This window comes from Acomys minous, assembly GCF_964271855.1.
Source record: "Acomys minous genome assembly, chromosome: 9".
Classification (NCBI taxonomy): Eukaryota; Metazoa; Chordata; class Mammalia; order Rodentia; family Muridae; genus Acomys; species Acomys minous.
In genome coordinates, this window is record NC_140490.1 from 59968026 (window position 1) to 59985209 (window position 17184).

Here is a 17184-nt window from a genome sequence, read left to right on the forward strand (position 1 = left end):
ACAGTGCTGGAAGCAGCCCAGACCCAAGAGCAGGGAGGAGACTGGGTGACCTGAAGTCAGAAGCCAGCTGCACCTGAATGGCAGCAGGTCTCCTTGGTCGCCATGCTTGACCAGAGCACAGTTAGTGACCATGAAGAGCTGGGTTCATAAAGAGCCTTTTCTGATCAGACAGGGCACAGGGGAGGACCCTAGGGAGGGAACCTTCAAGGTACTTTCTTCTTTAAGGAGGTGGCTTTTTGAGTGGCAGCAGGGATCTGAAAGATTCTGAGGATGAGTTTAGTGTTGACTCATGTCCTAAAGCTGAGCTGCCTAAGTTGTGTTTTTATTTGCTTTCATTTCAGGCACTTTCTTTGGATAAATGCAGTGGCAATGGAGGTGGGGATGTCCACCAGGGCTTCCAGTCACTTCTCAAGGAAGTGAACAAGACTGGCACGCAGTACTTGCTCAGAACAGCCAACAGGCTCTTCGGGGAAAAGACTTGTGATGTCCTAGCTGTAAGTGTCATGTGTTCCTTAGGGACAGCAGGCTGAGGAGTAGCTCTATTCCCTTGTCCCCCCCCCCCCACTGCAATTTTTCATTTGCTTACATGGGTTGATTCCTTTTCTTCCCATTTTTAAAAAATTTGTTTTTATTACTTACACAGTATTCTGCCTAAATGTGTACCTGCAGGCCAGAAGAGGTCAGCGCATGTCATTGTAGTTGGTTGTCAGCCACCTTGTGGTTGCTCAGATTGAATTCAGGACTTTTGGAAGAATAGACAGTGCTCTTAACCTCAGAGCCATCTGAGGTTTCTTGTGCCAAGTTTCTTGTGCAGCTTTAGCTTCCTGAAACTCACTCTGTAGACCAGGCTGGCCTCAAACTCAGAGATCGCCTGCCTCTGCCTCCCAAGTGATGGGATTAAAGGTGTGTGCCACCACAGCCCAGCTAGGAGTCTAGTCTTATTGTACAGAATGTCTAAGCAAGAACCATCCTCTAACTCTACCCCTTCCACACATAAGAGCTCTTTATATAGGGTGATGTCCGTTCCTGTATATGTAAAAATTTAGTCAGTGACAACTTTTCCTGTGTGATACTATTACATATATTGTTTTTAATGTGTTTCTTTTAATTTTTTGAGCATCACAAGGTTGCCTCATTATTATTGATCCTATGGTTGATGTGAGAGATGGCACCCAGGGACTCACACATTTAAGCACCAATTTTACCATTGACCCACACTGTAGATACTGTTCAGTGTTATTAGCCATCATGAAAATCCTGAGTACAGATATATGGTGACCGAGTGACCACTTGTATGTGGGGCATTTAACTTGTACCCAGTGTGGGCCACTACCAACAGAGAGTTATGGGATGTGGGTTCATGTCCACATGCATCCATTGCTGTTACATACATTTGTAGAATGAAGGTGGAGTCTTAAGAATGTAGTATGCTATTGCTGCATCACTCTCCCAAGTAGCCAGAGATATCAGTAGAGTCTTAATTCCTGTCCCTGTTGTGGGATCTGAGCAATCTGAACTTTTTAAATGTTGACCTTGAGACTGGAAAACATTTTTTTGAGAATGATCAAGGTGAACATTTCTAAAACAAACAAACAAACAAACAAACCTGAAACCTTAAAACTCCTGAATCTAAATTACACCTGATCCTGAGCGTTTTGGCTAAAGACACTTAGTATGTATATATTAGTTGTTCATTCATATATTCTGTGCTCTTTTTTTGTGGTGGGTTTTATTCCTCTGTGTTAATTTATAGCAGATTTCCTTGTAGCTACGTTTGAGATCAGTCTGATTTTTTTTTACCAAAATTTTCTAACCTATTTCAGATATACAACGCTTTAAAATGATAAAGTGAGCGTAGCAGAGTGTCAGATCACATGCAGTAAGTTCGATGTGCCAGTACCTTTATTTATTTTTGCACATTATATTACTTGCTTTGCAACTCCACCTACAGTCTATGTTATTATCAGTTTTAGGCTTTTTAATATGAAAAAAAAAACAAAACAAAACTTCCACCAAAGATAACTGGCTTACTCAATTTCCTGTTTTATTGTGTTATTTTTCATTAATTTATCATTTAAAGATTTCAAATATTAACCCTGGTAAGGTGCAGGACTTTAATTCCAGGAGCAGGCAGATCTCTGAGTTCAAGGCCAGCCTGGTCTACAGAGTGGCTTCGGGACAGCCAGGGGTACACAAAGAAGCCCTGTCTCACCCTTTCCCCCAAAGATTTCAAATACTAATCACAAAATGCAATTAAATTCTTCCTTAAGAGTGACTGGTTGTTGCTTAAAAATTAGCAGCTTAAACTCAATACCCAGTGTGTTTTTAAAGTGTAAACCACTCAGAGGTATGGCAAGGTATCAGTTTGGGAGCAGCCAGTTTGGCCCAGGCATGCAGGAGTCAGGGATGATATATAAACCATGCACCATGCCAAGAATCTATGGAAGAGCTGATAAACGACTCAACAGTTAGGAGCCCTGGGCTGTCCTCCTTCTTTCCAGCTTGGGTTCCTTTTCTATCACCCACAGGACAGCTCACAACAATCTGTAACTACAGTTTTGAGGAATCTGAACCCCTTTTCTGGCTTAGGGGAACACAGGCACACATGTTGAACACTGGTATACATGTAAGCATAATGCCCAGTCACAAATATATATATATATATATATATATATATATATATATATATATATATATATATATATATATATATATTAGTAACTTAAACAATAAAATTAAATAGCCTGTCAGATCTCACAGTGACCCTCTGAGGTATAGCCATAGCTGTCTCCTCATTTACAAGGGTCGAGGAGGTAGAGAGAGCAGCCCGGCTAAGGCCACCCAGCTGATGCTCAGACTATGGTGTTGAAACCCTGAAACATAATTCTGTTTCCCTCAGTGTTTGTTTGCTAAATAAAATACCTGGTATGAAAGCAAACCAAAACTTAAGAAAAAAGGTACATTTGCCACACACACATAAATACACACACTAAAAATGAAAACAGTTCTCTCAAAGAAGAATTAAATGTGTAGCCATGAGATGAGCTGTTTCCTAGAAACACTGAGGAACTTCCGTACATACTGTCAGCGTAATGGACGTTTTAGACTATTTATGTTGTATTGAGTTTTTCTGTTGTAACATGGCAGTAAGTGGGTGGGCATCAATGTCACTGTAGTTTCATAGAATTCATCAGCAAATGGCTTGAACTTTAGTGTGTCTTATGCTACTAGTGATGAGTTCCCTTTAAGGCCCTGTGCATGCCAGGCCAGTCCTTAACTATGTGCTGAGTCACCCACAACTACACCCTGGCATAGTCTGTGTTTTTGTGACTTGCTCATCCCCTGCAACTGAGCTGCCTGACTGTGGACAAATAGCTATTCAAATTCCATGTCATGAGGTAAAATAAATTAAAATGAAGTATTCAGCCCCATAGCTTCATGGCTACTTCCCTGGTGCTCTGTGGTGTAGGTGACATATTTTGAATGGTGCTAATTTATATTATGTTAGTATGAAGACTGTGGCTGAAGGTCCAGCTGTGCACAGTGCAGAGGAGTCATAGCACATGTGGGGTTAACCGTCACTCTGCCAGTGTGGAGGTCTGTTAGAGTGACAGCAGGGTGACACTGCATCTGACAGTGCTCCCAGTTACCTCATGAGCCTCAGCTACAGCCTCGAGGATCCAGCTAGTTACATAAACTCATTCACAAACAAAGCTAAAGAAAGCTGGAAACAGGAGGGCTGCATTTTACACTCTTCCCATGGATTTGTTCGCAGAGCACATCTGTATGCCATTACACTTTGAATCTCTGCTCCTGTATGCTGAGGAAGGCGGCGCTTGGTGCTAATCACTTTCCTGGCTGTGTAATCATGTTGTTCTGTCCCAGTCCTTTAAAGATTCCTGCCGCAAGTTCTATGAAGCAGAGATGGAAGAGCTGGACTTTCAGGGCACCACAGAGCAGTCCCGACAGCACATCAACACCTGGGTGGCCAAAAAGACTGAAGGTGAATGCAGGCTGCCTCGAGTTTGTTTGTTTTTAGTGCTGAGATTTGACTCCAGGGCCCTGAGCATGTTGAACAGGCTCTCCTGCGCACTGAGCCACAGCCCAGTCCCTGTTAAGCACTTAGCCTATGGTTTTTAAAAAACTGGTGCATTTATTTGTTGTTTGTTTATTGTGTGTTTTTGTATGTCTGTGCACACCTGCACTCAGGACAACTGACAGGGGTTGGTTTCTCTTTCTACCACAGGAGTCTGGGATACTACTCAGTTCTTCAGGTTTGGTAGTGAGCACCTTTACCTGCCAGGCCAACTCTGATGCCAGTCTTTTTAATTTCATTTTTGATTTTTCAGATAGGGTCTCACTGTAACCCTGGCTCTCCTGGAACTCACTATGTAGACCAAACTGTCCTCAAACTCAGAGATCCAGCTGCCTCTGCATCTCAAGTGCTAGGATTAGAGGCCTGTGCCCCATGCCATGCTCTTAGTCTATTTTTAAAAACTTTTTTTTGAGACTGTGTCACTTTTTGTTTATTTAATTTCATGTGCATTCCTGTTTTGCTTGCATGTCTGTATGAGGATGTTGGAGCCATCTGGAGCTGGAGTTACAGACAGTTGTGAACTGACATGCAGGTGCTGGAAATTGAACTTGAGTCCTCTGGAAGAGCAGCCACTGCTCTTAACCACTGAGCCATCTCTCCAGCCCCTTTGTAATCTATTGTTAGTAATCATATTGTTAATGCCTTCACTAGAACTCAAGTGCAAACAATAATGACCTTTTGTTCTTTAAATCAGGACTTGTTGACTTGCCTGGGGAGTGAACCCAACGATGTGAGTGTGACAGACAAAGTAAAGCACTCTAATGTTGATCTGCAGCTGGGGCTCTAAGTCAGAAACCAGAACTCTTTCTTTTCTCTCTTGAGGCAGCATTTCTCTATATAGCCATGGCTGTCCTGGAACTCAGTCTGTAGACTAGGCTGGCCTTGAACTCAGGGATCTAAAAGCTTGCACCACCACATCCAGCCCCTACATCAGAACTCTTAAACTCTTCCCATGACAACTTCTTTTTGCCTAAGAAAATGGCATATGACTTTGTACACTGTGTAAAACAGGTATACATTGAGAAAATAAATTTTTAGAAATGTGTTTTAATATAAATTGTTGGTATATGTATAATTTTGTCATAATTAAATATGGAGACAGCTGTAATCCCACGTACCTGTAATCCAGTGACTCCAGGAGTCAGAGGCAGGAAGATGGTTGTGATTTCAAGGCTGTCCTGGTCTACAAAGTGAGTCCAGGACAGCCAAGGCTACACAGAGAAACCCTGTCTCGGAAAAAAAAAACCCAACCCCCACTACCACCACAATCAGCAAGAACAACAACAAAAAACCCAAAGCAAAGCAAAACAATAAAGACAGGAAGAAACTGGCATATTACTGAGGAGGAAGGGTATCTAACACAATCCAACCTAAAGAGAGAATAAATTTAAAGCTCTAAACACTATTTTATATGTATGTATTTATGACTGCATAAACTTATATGCACTCTGTGCCTTCAAGTGCTTACAGAGGCCAGAGAGTGCCTTATCCTCTGGTACTGAAGTCACAGGCAGTTGTGAGCCACCTGTTGTGGGAGCTATATGAAATTTTAATCTCTTAATTATCTCTTCATCTCCTCAGAGATGTAATAATTTGAGGTTTATGTGTTGAGAATTAACGTACAAGAATGTCAAATGTCTATTTTTTCACAGTAAAGCCATACTTTCTCTAAGAGCATGTAGCTCACAATCGCTGCCTTCCTCACATGACAGTGAATAGGAGCTGACATGTTTCACACAGTCTGCATTTTATGGCCTAGCATGATGGCATGCACAGTCCACAGTGCTCATGTATGTGAGGGACAAGGCCACAGTGAGGCGCTGTGAAGCATGATGGGAGCTGCTGCCCGAAGCACCTTGGCTTCATCATGCCTTTGAGGTTGAATGTAGATTTGCCTATTGTGGGTTCAGGAAGCCTTGACTGTTGGCACTTTCAAAATATTACCAGCTTCTGGTACTTTTTAATTTAATTTTATTTATTTTTTTACTTTTTAAAGACAGTGGCTCACTTTGTATCCCTGGCTGGCCTATAATCTGTTATGTAGACTGGGTTGGCTTCAAACTCACAGAGATGGGCCTCTGTCTGGCTCTGGGATTAAATGCTCTGTCACCACATCTGGCTTTCCCCAGCTTTTAACAGCATGTCTGTGATGCCTCCCAATATTTGATACACCTATCTGAGAACTGACCAGCCTCCTGTCTCTCCTTTCCTCAGTCCCTCCTTCCTTCCTCCTACTCTCCCTCCTTCCCTTTATTTTTGTCTTTATTTTTAAAAAAATTTTTTAACAGAGTGCAGAATGCTTTCACTCTAGTCTGCAGCTCTTCCTTCACTGGGTGCAATTTTCCCATAACTACATTCTGTAGTTATGTAGCATGGCTGCAGGTGCTGGGCCCAGCCCCCACTGCTTGTGGCTGTACACTGCTTCATACGTGTAAGGTCCAGCCTATGACTGCTTTTCTACTTTCAGCTTATTTTAAGCTTATACATAGATATTTATATTGACAAGGTTCTGTGTGATTTTTCAATGTGCATTCTCTAATGTTCATACACACACACACACACACACATCACTTCAAATATTTTTAAATTTAAATTCATAACGAGTCTATTTTAAAACAGCCTAAAGTTCCCTTCTTAAAGTTGTACACACCAATGGTCTCATGACCGCTCACGTATTACATATAAATTACAACTGCATATTTAACATCGAATCATACATTTTATGTGTTTATTTCGATAACTAAAATTTTCTTACAAGACCCTTTTCAGCTTAGTTTACTTCTCTCTAAAGCTTTTGAAGGCCTAGGCTCTGTCCTAGAGAGAAGTCTCAGCAGATAAGGATGAACACAAACTGCTCTGTAGAGGTCCTGAGTTGGTTCTCAACACCTGAGCCACTTCCTATAATCTCTACTCTAGGCCATGTAACACCTGGGGCCACTGAGGACATCAACACATAGGGACTTACATGCACGCACACAGAATAAACACAAGCAGAAATAAATCCTAAACAGCAACAGTCATCTTCTGTTGTTGATTTCAGGGTTGTAGCTTTAAGGACAAATGCCCCATTATATTAAGAGAAGTGAAGTCTCTCATTCATGCTGTTGACCAGAGCAGGGAGTGGTGCCAGTTGCCTAGGAGCTCTTGGCACATATCAGCCAACTCTGCTAGCTAATTGGGTCTTGTATTTGTTACTGTTCTATTGCTGGGAAGACACACCATGACCCAAGCAACTCTTATAAAAGCATCACATTGGGGGCTTGATTACAGTTTTAGTATGGTTAGTTCATGATCATCATGGCCAAAGCAGAAAGGCATGGAGCTGGAGCAGTAGCTGAGAGCTTTGCATCCCGATCCACAGGTGGGTAGGCAAGAAAGAGAGGGTGGGGAGTAGAGACACTGACTAGGCTTGCTTTGGGTATTGAAATCTGACTGAGTTCAACCTAGGATTAAACATAGAAATACATATGCCCATATGGAACAATCTCATCCAAACCACCACAAGTCTTTAATTACTTGTTTTTTCTTTTCAATTGCTCCTTTCAGATAAAATCAAAGAGCTGCTGTCCCCAGGTACAGTGGATTCAAACACTCAACTGGTCCTTGTGAATGCCATCTACTTCAAGGGAAACTGGAAGGAGCAGTTTAACAAACACTATACCCAGGAGAAGCCTTTCAAAGTCAGCAAGGTAAACACAGTGCAGTAACAAGGAGACCCCTGGGCAAGGTCCTCTGTTCACAGAGAGGCTCCTCCTGAGCCTGCGCCTCTCCTGCCCTTGGGCAGCTCAGCAGCCAGGACTCTCTCAGCCTTGGGAATATTCTCTCTCCTTCCTCCTTTGCATGTCACCCATGGTGGCTGCAGGCTCCATGGCTTCAGGCCTGGCCCTGCTTCTTTCATGGCTTATTCTGTCAATGGCAGCTGCTATGGCCAAACGTGATGGCAGAGCTCTGCAGTGGACTTGAAATGGTCTTTCATAGATCTTTGGAGGTAAAGTCTCAACTCCATATGTGGTGTAGAAGGCTCCTTGTGGCCCTGAATGCAGCCCATTCCTCATATTCCCTTCAGTAGAGCACACTCCTTTCTTTTCAGTTGTCTTCCTAGAGGTGCTGTCTTGTGTCTTCCCTGTCCTTCAAGAGGACCACACCCCCAGCTGGTTGCCACAAAACAGTTCTGTGGGAAAATCTTTCTCACCTGTTTGGAAAAACAGCTGAGAGCAGGCGGCTGTGTAAAGCAAGCCTATCTCATGGCCTGAAATCAGTTAGCAGTGAGCCAGTGTGTGAAATTCCGAGTTGGCTTGATGGGATAAGCATAGAATTTTGCTTTTAGACTAGCAGACGAAGGATGTGTATGGGATAGACTCCATGTTCAAACTCTTCAAGGTTGGAGCATTTCTTGCTGATGACCCAGGGTTTTTGTTTTTCTTTTTGTTTTTTTATTCTCTCTGTCTCTCTCTGTCTCTCTTTGTCCCTCTTTATCTGTCTCTGTCTCTGTCTCTGTCTCTCTGTCTCTCTGTCTCTCTCTCTCTCTCACACACACACACACAAACACAGAGTTGCACAACACTCTGTCTCTCTCTCTTCCTCCTCCTTCTTTCTCCTTTTCCCTTTCTTCTTCTTCTCCTTCTTCTTCTTCTCCTTCTTCTTCTTCTTCTTCTTCTTCTTCTTCTTCTTCCTCCTTTTCCTCCTCCTCTTCATCTTATTCCTCCTCCTCCTCTTCCTCTTCCATCTTCTCCTCCTCCTCTTTCTTCTTTTCTTTGGTTTTTCAACACAGAGTTTCTTTGCATAGCCTTGACTGTGATGAACTCGCTTTGTAAACCAGGCTAACATCAAACTCACAGCAATGCACCTGCCTCTTTCTTGGGAATTGCTGGAATTAATGTCATGTGCTACTATGCCTCTCATTTCTGTTTCTTTATCTCTTTCTCACTTGGTCCATATACTCCTAGGCTGCCGAAACAAATTTATTGTATCAACACTCTGGATCATTAACCAGACATTGGATCTCCCAGGCAAACTTGAATTTGAACCTCCAGGTTCTCAGAATATGCATTTTATTTCAAGTTTTTTTTCTTAAATAAACTGTTCTGGATTTTCCTTATTAGATTATTTCTATCTTTGAAGTCACTTGTTGGCAAGATGTATGTTAGGACTTCCTTCACTGCAAGGAACCGAATCCCTAAATGACTATAGTTGAACTCATACAAATTCATCACCCACTAGGAAGGCAAGAATAGGTGGAAACTGGGGCGGCCTGCATGAGGTGATGTTCTTGGGACCTGGCTCTCCTTTCCTGCTCTGCTACCCTGAGCATGGGACCTTTTTCCTCATGCTCACACCAGGGCTGTAGCTTCTGCATTCTGCAAGAAGACATATGACTGAGAGCAAGAAGCCTCCTCCTGAGACCTTTCTCATCTATTACATAAGTAGAAGTACATACTGTGGTGATGCTAAGAGCAGTGCCAAGAGCCATTGTCATCTCTGCAGTAGACACACATTTCTCTGTGGCTCTAGCAGATGCTGACTGTAATCCATATATGCGACCATACCTCCAGATGCACAGGATTTTCTGTTGGTTTGGCTTTGTATTTAAATTGTGAGCAGTATTCCTGCTCATTAGTTTGCCACTAATATAGTCTTCTGATGTCACTTGAGAGCCTACTGAGCACCAGGCATTAACTGGCTGAGTGTTTGTACTTTTGTGAAGCTCTGTTTTCCAGGAAGAGAGAAATTTGAGACAAACATAGTTAAGAGGCAGTCCGGCCATCAGGCACAGAAGACAAGAGGCTGTTTCTGTGGAAGAAGAACATGAGAGACTGACCTTACCTCCTTTTCAGCAATGTGAGAAAATAACTCTCCAGATGTCCAGTTTGTTTTCCACAGTCCATGCTGGGCCTAGCAGCTGGTGAAGCACTGGGGCAGTTTTGCCCAGTGGATAGAATACCACAATATAGCATTGTAGTCATTTGCCATGCCAAAAATCTTCTCAGAGATCTTAGGAAGAGCCCTTGGTTAGGTTTAACACCAAATGGAGTTTCTGTTTCAAATTGGAGTTTGTCTGGTCTTTACAGTAGTACTTATTGTGGCTCTTGCTAAGTTCAGAGTCAAGAGGCATTGTCTTGCTACCTTGTCACTGCAGTAGACACAGATTGCTCTATGGCTACAGCAGATGCTGACCGTAATCCATGTATGTGGCCATGCCTTGAAAGGCACAGGATTTTCTGTTGGCATGGCTTTGTATTTAAATTATGAGCAGTATTCCTGCTCATTAGTTTGCCACTAATATAGTCTTCTGATGTCACTTGAGAGCCAACTGAGCAGCAGAAATTAACTGGTTGAGTGTTCATACTCTCATGAAGGTCTGTTTTCCTAGAGGACAGAAATTTGAGACAAGCACACATAAGAACACAGTGGTTGTTGGGAGGGCTCCAGTGACATACAGAGGAGGTGGCAAGATGCTGTGCTTGGGTGTGGTTGCAGTGAGAGCCACTGAGGAAACCTTCAATGTAAGATAGCATGTAAGCAGACACCAGGACATAAGAGTCCTGTTGCAGGTTCTGAGGACCAGTCTGTTGGGCAGGAAGGGACTTAATTCCTTAATTCCACAATACTACAAAAGCCTATGACTATAGTGGATCAAAGAAGAGAGGATGAAACAAATAGAGCAGGGAGCAGGGTGGGCTCCCTTTTCTATTCCTGGGTGTTGGAAGGACTTTATATGCCTTCTGTTCCTGCTAGAGTGGAACCGCACAAAGGTGTCCAGCCACAGCACTTTGGTCTCACTTGCTTTGTGCTGAGACATCTGGCTGCTGTGCTGAGGACAGTGACAAGGAGATCATCCCAGTATCCCAGGCTGTGCGGATGGCAGTGGAGGTTAAAAGTAAAGTCAGATTTTGGTTATATTTCAGACAATGCAACATGGTACTGAGTCCTATGCAGGGTCTATGAGAAAGACAATGGTCAAGGGCATGAAATGGTTTTGGCAACTGGAAGGAGGTCACCACTGTCAAACAAGGCAAGTAAGAGTTGTAGACAGAGCAGCTGTACCAAGGTATGTCAAAGTGCAAGAGTCAGATAGACTATAATATATATTTTTCCAGAGTTCAGGGAGAAGGTCAGGCTACAACAGTAAATGTGGGAGTTGTTTTCAAAGTCATGAAAGTAATGAAGGTAAATGAGATCTCAATAGAAAAGAATTTATGGCCCATGATATCACAGGTGTTTGTAGATTGGTTCAGTCATCTTTCTGTCTCTAAACAGTGGAGATAATCAACTTAATAAGAAAAAGGGTTCATTGGACTCAGTGTTAGGGGTTTAAGTCTATGATGAGATGGACCCATTGTTTTGAGGGTTCTGGAATGAATGTTGGGAACAGGAATTAGAGCAAAATTGTTCACTCCAAGGCCAGGAAGTGAAAGAGAGGAAAACATCCAGGATCCCACAGTTCCTTTCAAGGGCATACCTCAATGACATAAACACTTTCCTCTTGGTCCCACCTCTTAGTGAGTCCACCATTATGCCAGGCTTGGTGGCATATACTTTTAATCCTAATGCTCGGAGGCAGAGAAAGGTAGCTCCCTGAGTTCAAGACCAGCCTGCTCTGTGTTGCAAGTTCTAGCTCAATTAGGGCTACATAGTGAGATGCTGTCTCCAACAAACAAGATTCTACTTCTCCCCAACCTTGCTCATTGAGGCCTAAGCCTTGAAAAATGGATCTTGGGGACATGTAAGGTCTAATCAAGTGTTTGAGAGACTGAGTAAGTATTATAAAAGTTATTTCAAGAAAATGCTCCCAAGGCTTGAGAGATGGCTCAGCAGTTAAAAGCACATGTTGTTCTTGAAGAGGACCAGAGTTAAAATCCAGCACCTACTGGTGTCTCATAACCATCTATAACTGCAGTTCTAGGGAATTTGCATCCTTCTTCTGAAATATGCATGTACTAAACACACATAGTCTTGTGGTACCTCTCCATACATGGAGGCCAAATACTCATAAAACACCATTAAAATGCAGGTAGGTATTCAGCTGGGTTTGGTGGTGCATACCTATAATCCCAGAACTCTGAGAGGTAGATGCAGGTGATCTCTTTAAGTTCAAGCCAGGAAAGTGAGTCCAAGACAGCCAAGGTTATTAGGAGAAACCCTATCTCAAAAAGCAACCTCGTCCCCCCCAAAAGTATTTCTAGGTGCAGTAGCTGTCTCCCTTGGTTGAATTTGCCTAACGTGTCACTTATCTTTCCTTTCCAATTGATATTTATCCATTCTGTACAGAATGAGGAGAGACCTGTGCAAATGATGTTTAAGAAGTCTACCTTCAAGATGGCCTATATTGCAGAGATATCCACCAAGATCCTGATGCTTCCCTATGTCAGCAATGAGCTGCACATGATCATCATGCTTCCAGATGAGCATGTTGAACTGAGCACGGTGAGGAGCGCAGGCCCTTGATGAGGATGTGAGGGAGAAAGAGTAGCATTTGGGTTTCTGCTGGGGCAGCTCTCCTAGGCTCCCATGGTCATGTTTTTATCTTCTATTCATTTGTGGGCCTGGAGGGATGCTTGGCAAGCTCTCAGCATTGAGATGCTCCCTAGCCCCTCCCAGCTACCATATCACCCCACAGCCACACTCCCTGTGCAGTGTAGAGCCTCCCCATCATCTGAGGAGCCCTGTGTGCCAGCACTGTCCTAAAGTCTTGAATTCTCCTCTAGGTGGAAAAGGAAATAACTTATGAGAAATTCATAGAGTGGACGAGGCTGGACAAGATGGATGAAAAAAAGGTGGATGTTTTCCTCCCACGGTTTAAGCTGGAGGAGAACTATGTCATGACGAATGTGCTGTGCAAGCTGGGCATGACGGATGCCTTTGAGCCTGATAGGGCAGACTTTTCTGGTATGTGTTCCAAGAAAGGCATGTCTTTGTCCAAGGTCATACATAAAGCCTTTGTGGAGGTCAATGAGGAGGGCACAGAGGCTGTGGCTGCTACAGCTGTCCTCATGAAGCGGAGGTGCTTGAAGATCAACCCCAGATTCTGTGCAGACCACCCATTTCTTTTCTTCATTCAGCATGTTGAAACCAATGGGATTCTGTTCTGTGGCAGATTCTCTTCTCCCTGAGGGCGGGATGCTCCTGTCAGTCTTTTACTCACTCTATGGTTTACCTGTGACTCAAGTGACCTTACCAGTGAGTGCAATGACAGTTATGAAATAAAGGGCTTTATAGCACCCACCTTCCAAACAGTGTGTCTCTCTGTCTCATGGGAGCGCTTTTCCTAAGCTCTAGATTTGCACTTCTGTGGGTTTGTGGTGAAGCTGGCTGCAGAGCTCATCCCTGCTGCAGGACCCTGTGGCTGCCAGCACAGGCAGGTACGTGTGCTTCTGTCTGCTTCCTTAGTAGCATCAGGATCTCATCTCACTTTAAGTGAAAAAAAAAAAAGCTAGTGAACTGAAGTTCTGATGAGTGGGCAGCAGGAACATGCCTCAGATGGTCTCTGTGTAGAACTGTGTGCCAAAATTTGTATAAGCCAGACAGGTGGGGTGAGCAGGCACTCAGCCCAGTGAGAAGAGCTCGCTTTTCCTATATCTGCTTTTCTCTGTCCTGTGGTATGACACATAGACCCCTTTAGATGCACACTGTCCACTTTCTCCGAGGGCTTGTAATCATGAGGTCATTCCCAGGAATATACTTGACTATAGCTGCATGAATAGTCACCAAGTGACTTTCTACTTAGTAACAAGCATTACAAGTAAAACCTTGAAAGTTTCTTCAGGCGTGTTTGTTGGTTGCTAGAAATACAACAAAAGCACTCAGCAGGAAGGGAAGCAATTGCAGGGGGCAAGGTCTGTGTGGAAGAGTCATATTGGAATTCTAAGGGCTAGCAAAGCAAGAAGGACTTTCCATGAGCTATGTGCAGTTTTGCAGTAGACATAATCTATGACATCAATACCCTAAGTGACAGAAACCATCTCACTACATGTGACAAAGGCCTTCATGATACAAGTTATGAAGAATCTAGGAATATGAGGATCACATCTCAACACAATAATGGCAATGCACAACAGGACTAAAGACAGCAGCACCCTAAGTGGAGAAAAACAAAGGACTTGTACTAGCATAAGGAACCAAACAAGGATGGCCACTCTCCCCATTGCTGTTCAATGTTGTGCTCTAAGTCTTGGCTAGATCATAAGACAAGTGGATTAGATAAAGGATATTCAAATAGGAAAAGAAAAAGCTTACGCCTCCTTATTTGAAAATGACATGATTCTATGTTTAAAGATCTTAAGGATGCCAAAAGTACAGATAATAAACACTTTCATCAAAGTAGCAGGATACAAAAAGCTAACACATAAAAGTTGCCTTCTATATGCAAATATGCCAAGAAGGAAATAAGGGACACAATGGCATTTACAATAGCCTTAAACCAAGGTTTTAACCCCCCCCCCACGAAGAAAAACCTTATTCAGCAAAGGATACATTAATTTAAGTGAAGAACAGCCTACAGAATAGAAAATAAATCTTTACCAGTTTCTGTCAGAGTCTTAGTGTCTAGAATATATGAAGAACTAAAACAATAACAACAACAAGAGCAATCCCATAAACATTAAGAAAACAACTCAACTAAAATCTGGGAGATAAGACTAAACAGTTCTCAAAAGAATATAAGGAAACTTGTGGAAAATGGAGGGGAAAGATTAAAGGACCTGGAGGTGACAGGAACTTCACAAGAAGAACAACAGAGTCAACTAACCAGGGCCCAGAGTTGCCTGCTGAGACTGAAGCACTAACCAAGGACCTTGTAGGACTGGACCTAGGCCCCTTACAAACATGCAGCTGATGGACAGTTCATAAATCAACTCTCTCTGGCATGGACTCTCTTGCCACCTTTTCCATTACTTCCCCCCCTGGCAGGACTGTATCACCAGGCTACAGGGGAAAGCCACATGCTCAGTCCAGTTCTGATAGTACCTGATTAACTGGAGTGGATGGGAAGGGACATCCCATTTTCTGAGGAATAACAGAGGTGGGGAGAGGAAAAAAGGAAGGGAGGGTGGGACTGTGAAGTGAGTAGGGATGTAAAGTGAATAAATAAATAAAGAATAAAAATAATAAATGCAAAAGACAGGAAATATTTTTAATTGTCTGTATATTTTAAAATGTTGCTATCAAGAAAGTGCAAATGCTTTGAGATTTCCCTCTACTGGTCAGAATGGCTAAGAACAACAACAACAAAAAAAATCCAAAACCAAACTTCAAAAGAAATGCTGATACAGATGTGGAAAAGGAGAACACTTATTCACTGTGGATGGGTATGCAAACTGGTACAAAAGTATGAAAATAAGTTTGCTGTTCCTCAAAGAGCTATGAATAAATCTACCATATGATCTAACTATACCACTCTGGGACATATACCCCAAAACTAAATCTTACTAGAGAGATACTTTGTCTTCTAAATTCACTGTTACTTTATTCACAATAGCCAGGAAATGGAAATAGCCTAGATGTCCATCGACCAATGAATGGATAGTAAAGAAAAATGGGTTGTATTTACACAATGGAATATTATTCATCTGTTAATAATAATGAAATTAAGAAATGATCAGGCAAAATGGTGGAGAAGAAAAAATCATCATTTGGAATCAAAGATCCTAAATCCAGAAAAACAAACATTATATGTTTTCTCTTATATGTGAATGCTAAATTTGAAATTTTGTGCCTGGATCTTTCTTCTTGTTGTTTTGTATTGTTTTTGTTTGTTTTGGTCTTTGAGACAGGGTTTCTCTGTGTAGGTCTGGCTGTCCTGGAACTCACTCTGTAGAGCAGGCTGGCCTTGACTTCACAGAGATCTGCCTGCCTCTGCCTCCTAAGTGCTGGGATTAAAGGCGTGCACCCCCGCCACCTGGGGAATCTTTGGAAATCTTTTAAGTACTCATGGATATCAGGAAAGTGGTTATGGACCGAGATGGTGTGAAGAGGAAATGGGAAATAAGAGCACAGGGAGGATTGGGTGTCTTGGGGAATGGGAGGGCAGGACAGAGCAGGGAGTGCGGGGAGGAAGGCTAACATCACAGAGTTCCACCTCTAGCTGAGGGGCTTTTCAAGATAGAGTAAGAGCTGTTAGGCAGTGACTTCAAGATCTTCTTCCTTGGCAGGGTTAGGTAACTATTTCTCCCTACTTAATGCCTGCCTTCCTTGCTTCATAGCTGCATCAGATTCTAAGATAATTGCCCTGAGCAGTGCTTCTCAACCTTCCTAGTGCTGCAATGCTTTAACACACTTGCTCACACTGTAGTGAACCCCAAGCACAAAAATATTTTCGTTGCTACTTCAGAACTGTAAATTTGCTACAGTTTTAGGATTGTAATGTAAACATGTCTATTTACTTCCTGATGGTCTTCGGAGACCCCATGTGAGAGATCACTCAACACCCGCCCCCCCAATGGCAGGAAACCCCAGGTTGAGAAATGCTGGCCAAATGTACTGGGACATGAACTGGATAATAAGCCAAGGCTTTCAAGCAGAAGATACGTGTATAGAGACTCAGTGAATGGCACTGCTGTGGCTAGAATGTCAGAGATGTTCTCTACATACGGAGAGACAAAATGTTACGGGTTCAAAGCTAAATTATATTTGGATGTTTGGTCCTTTTAAACAGCCAATCTATTTATAACCTTCCTCTGTACATAACTTATTCGTGACCTAAAATGAAACTATTTATTTAGATAAACTTCAATGAGATCTGTAGCAACCGTTTTAAAAAGTTTACTCTGCCTTCCCCACAGTGTCCTCCAAAAGCAAAACTTCAAATCTTATTTCCACCACTGATACCTGTTCCATCATCAACTCTTCTATTTATGTTTATCCCCGTCTCCTAATCACCTCATGATTTTCAAGCTCTCCATGGACTTTGTAACATACGCTAGAGTTACTCCTTTGAGAACTGCTTTGACTGCTATCTACAGGTAAGCACCGTTTTAGTCTGCATGTGATGCAGGTGTCCTAGAACGCTGCCCAGCCACAGTGCTTGCACTGGTGTGGGCAACAGCCTCTTGATGCACTAGTGTAGACACCAGAGTCTTCCCTAGAGATCAGTT

General features: G+C 42.7%; 1 protein-coding gene and 1 pseudogene across 4 annotated transcripts in view; one reads left to right on the forward strand and one right to left on the reverse strand.

Annotated features, from left to right (window-relative positions):
• Positions 1-13318, forward strand: part of LOC311605701 (serpin B6-like) — a 48999-nt gene extending 35681 nt beyond the window's left edge. For all 3 annotated transcript variants that reach the window (XM_084796431.1, XM_084796429.1, XM_084796430.1), the window contains 5 exons: positions 342-494; positions 3886-4003; positions 7643-7785; positions 12365-12520; positions 12802-13318. In XM_084796431.1, coding sequence (XP_084652557.1) covers positions 342-494; positions 3886-4003; positions 7643-7785; positions 12365-12520; positions 12802-13206 — 975 coding nt within the window. In that variant the 3' untranslated portion in view covers positions 13207-13318. The remainder of the gene's footprint in view (positions 1-341; positions 495-3885; positions 4004-7642; positions 7786-12364; positions 12521-12801) is intronic.
• Positions 1-17184, reverse strand: part of LOC311605707 (replication factor C subunit 4-like) — a 42723-nt pseudogene that overhangs the window by 14908 nt on the left and 10631 nt on the right. The window lies entirely within an intron of this gene.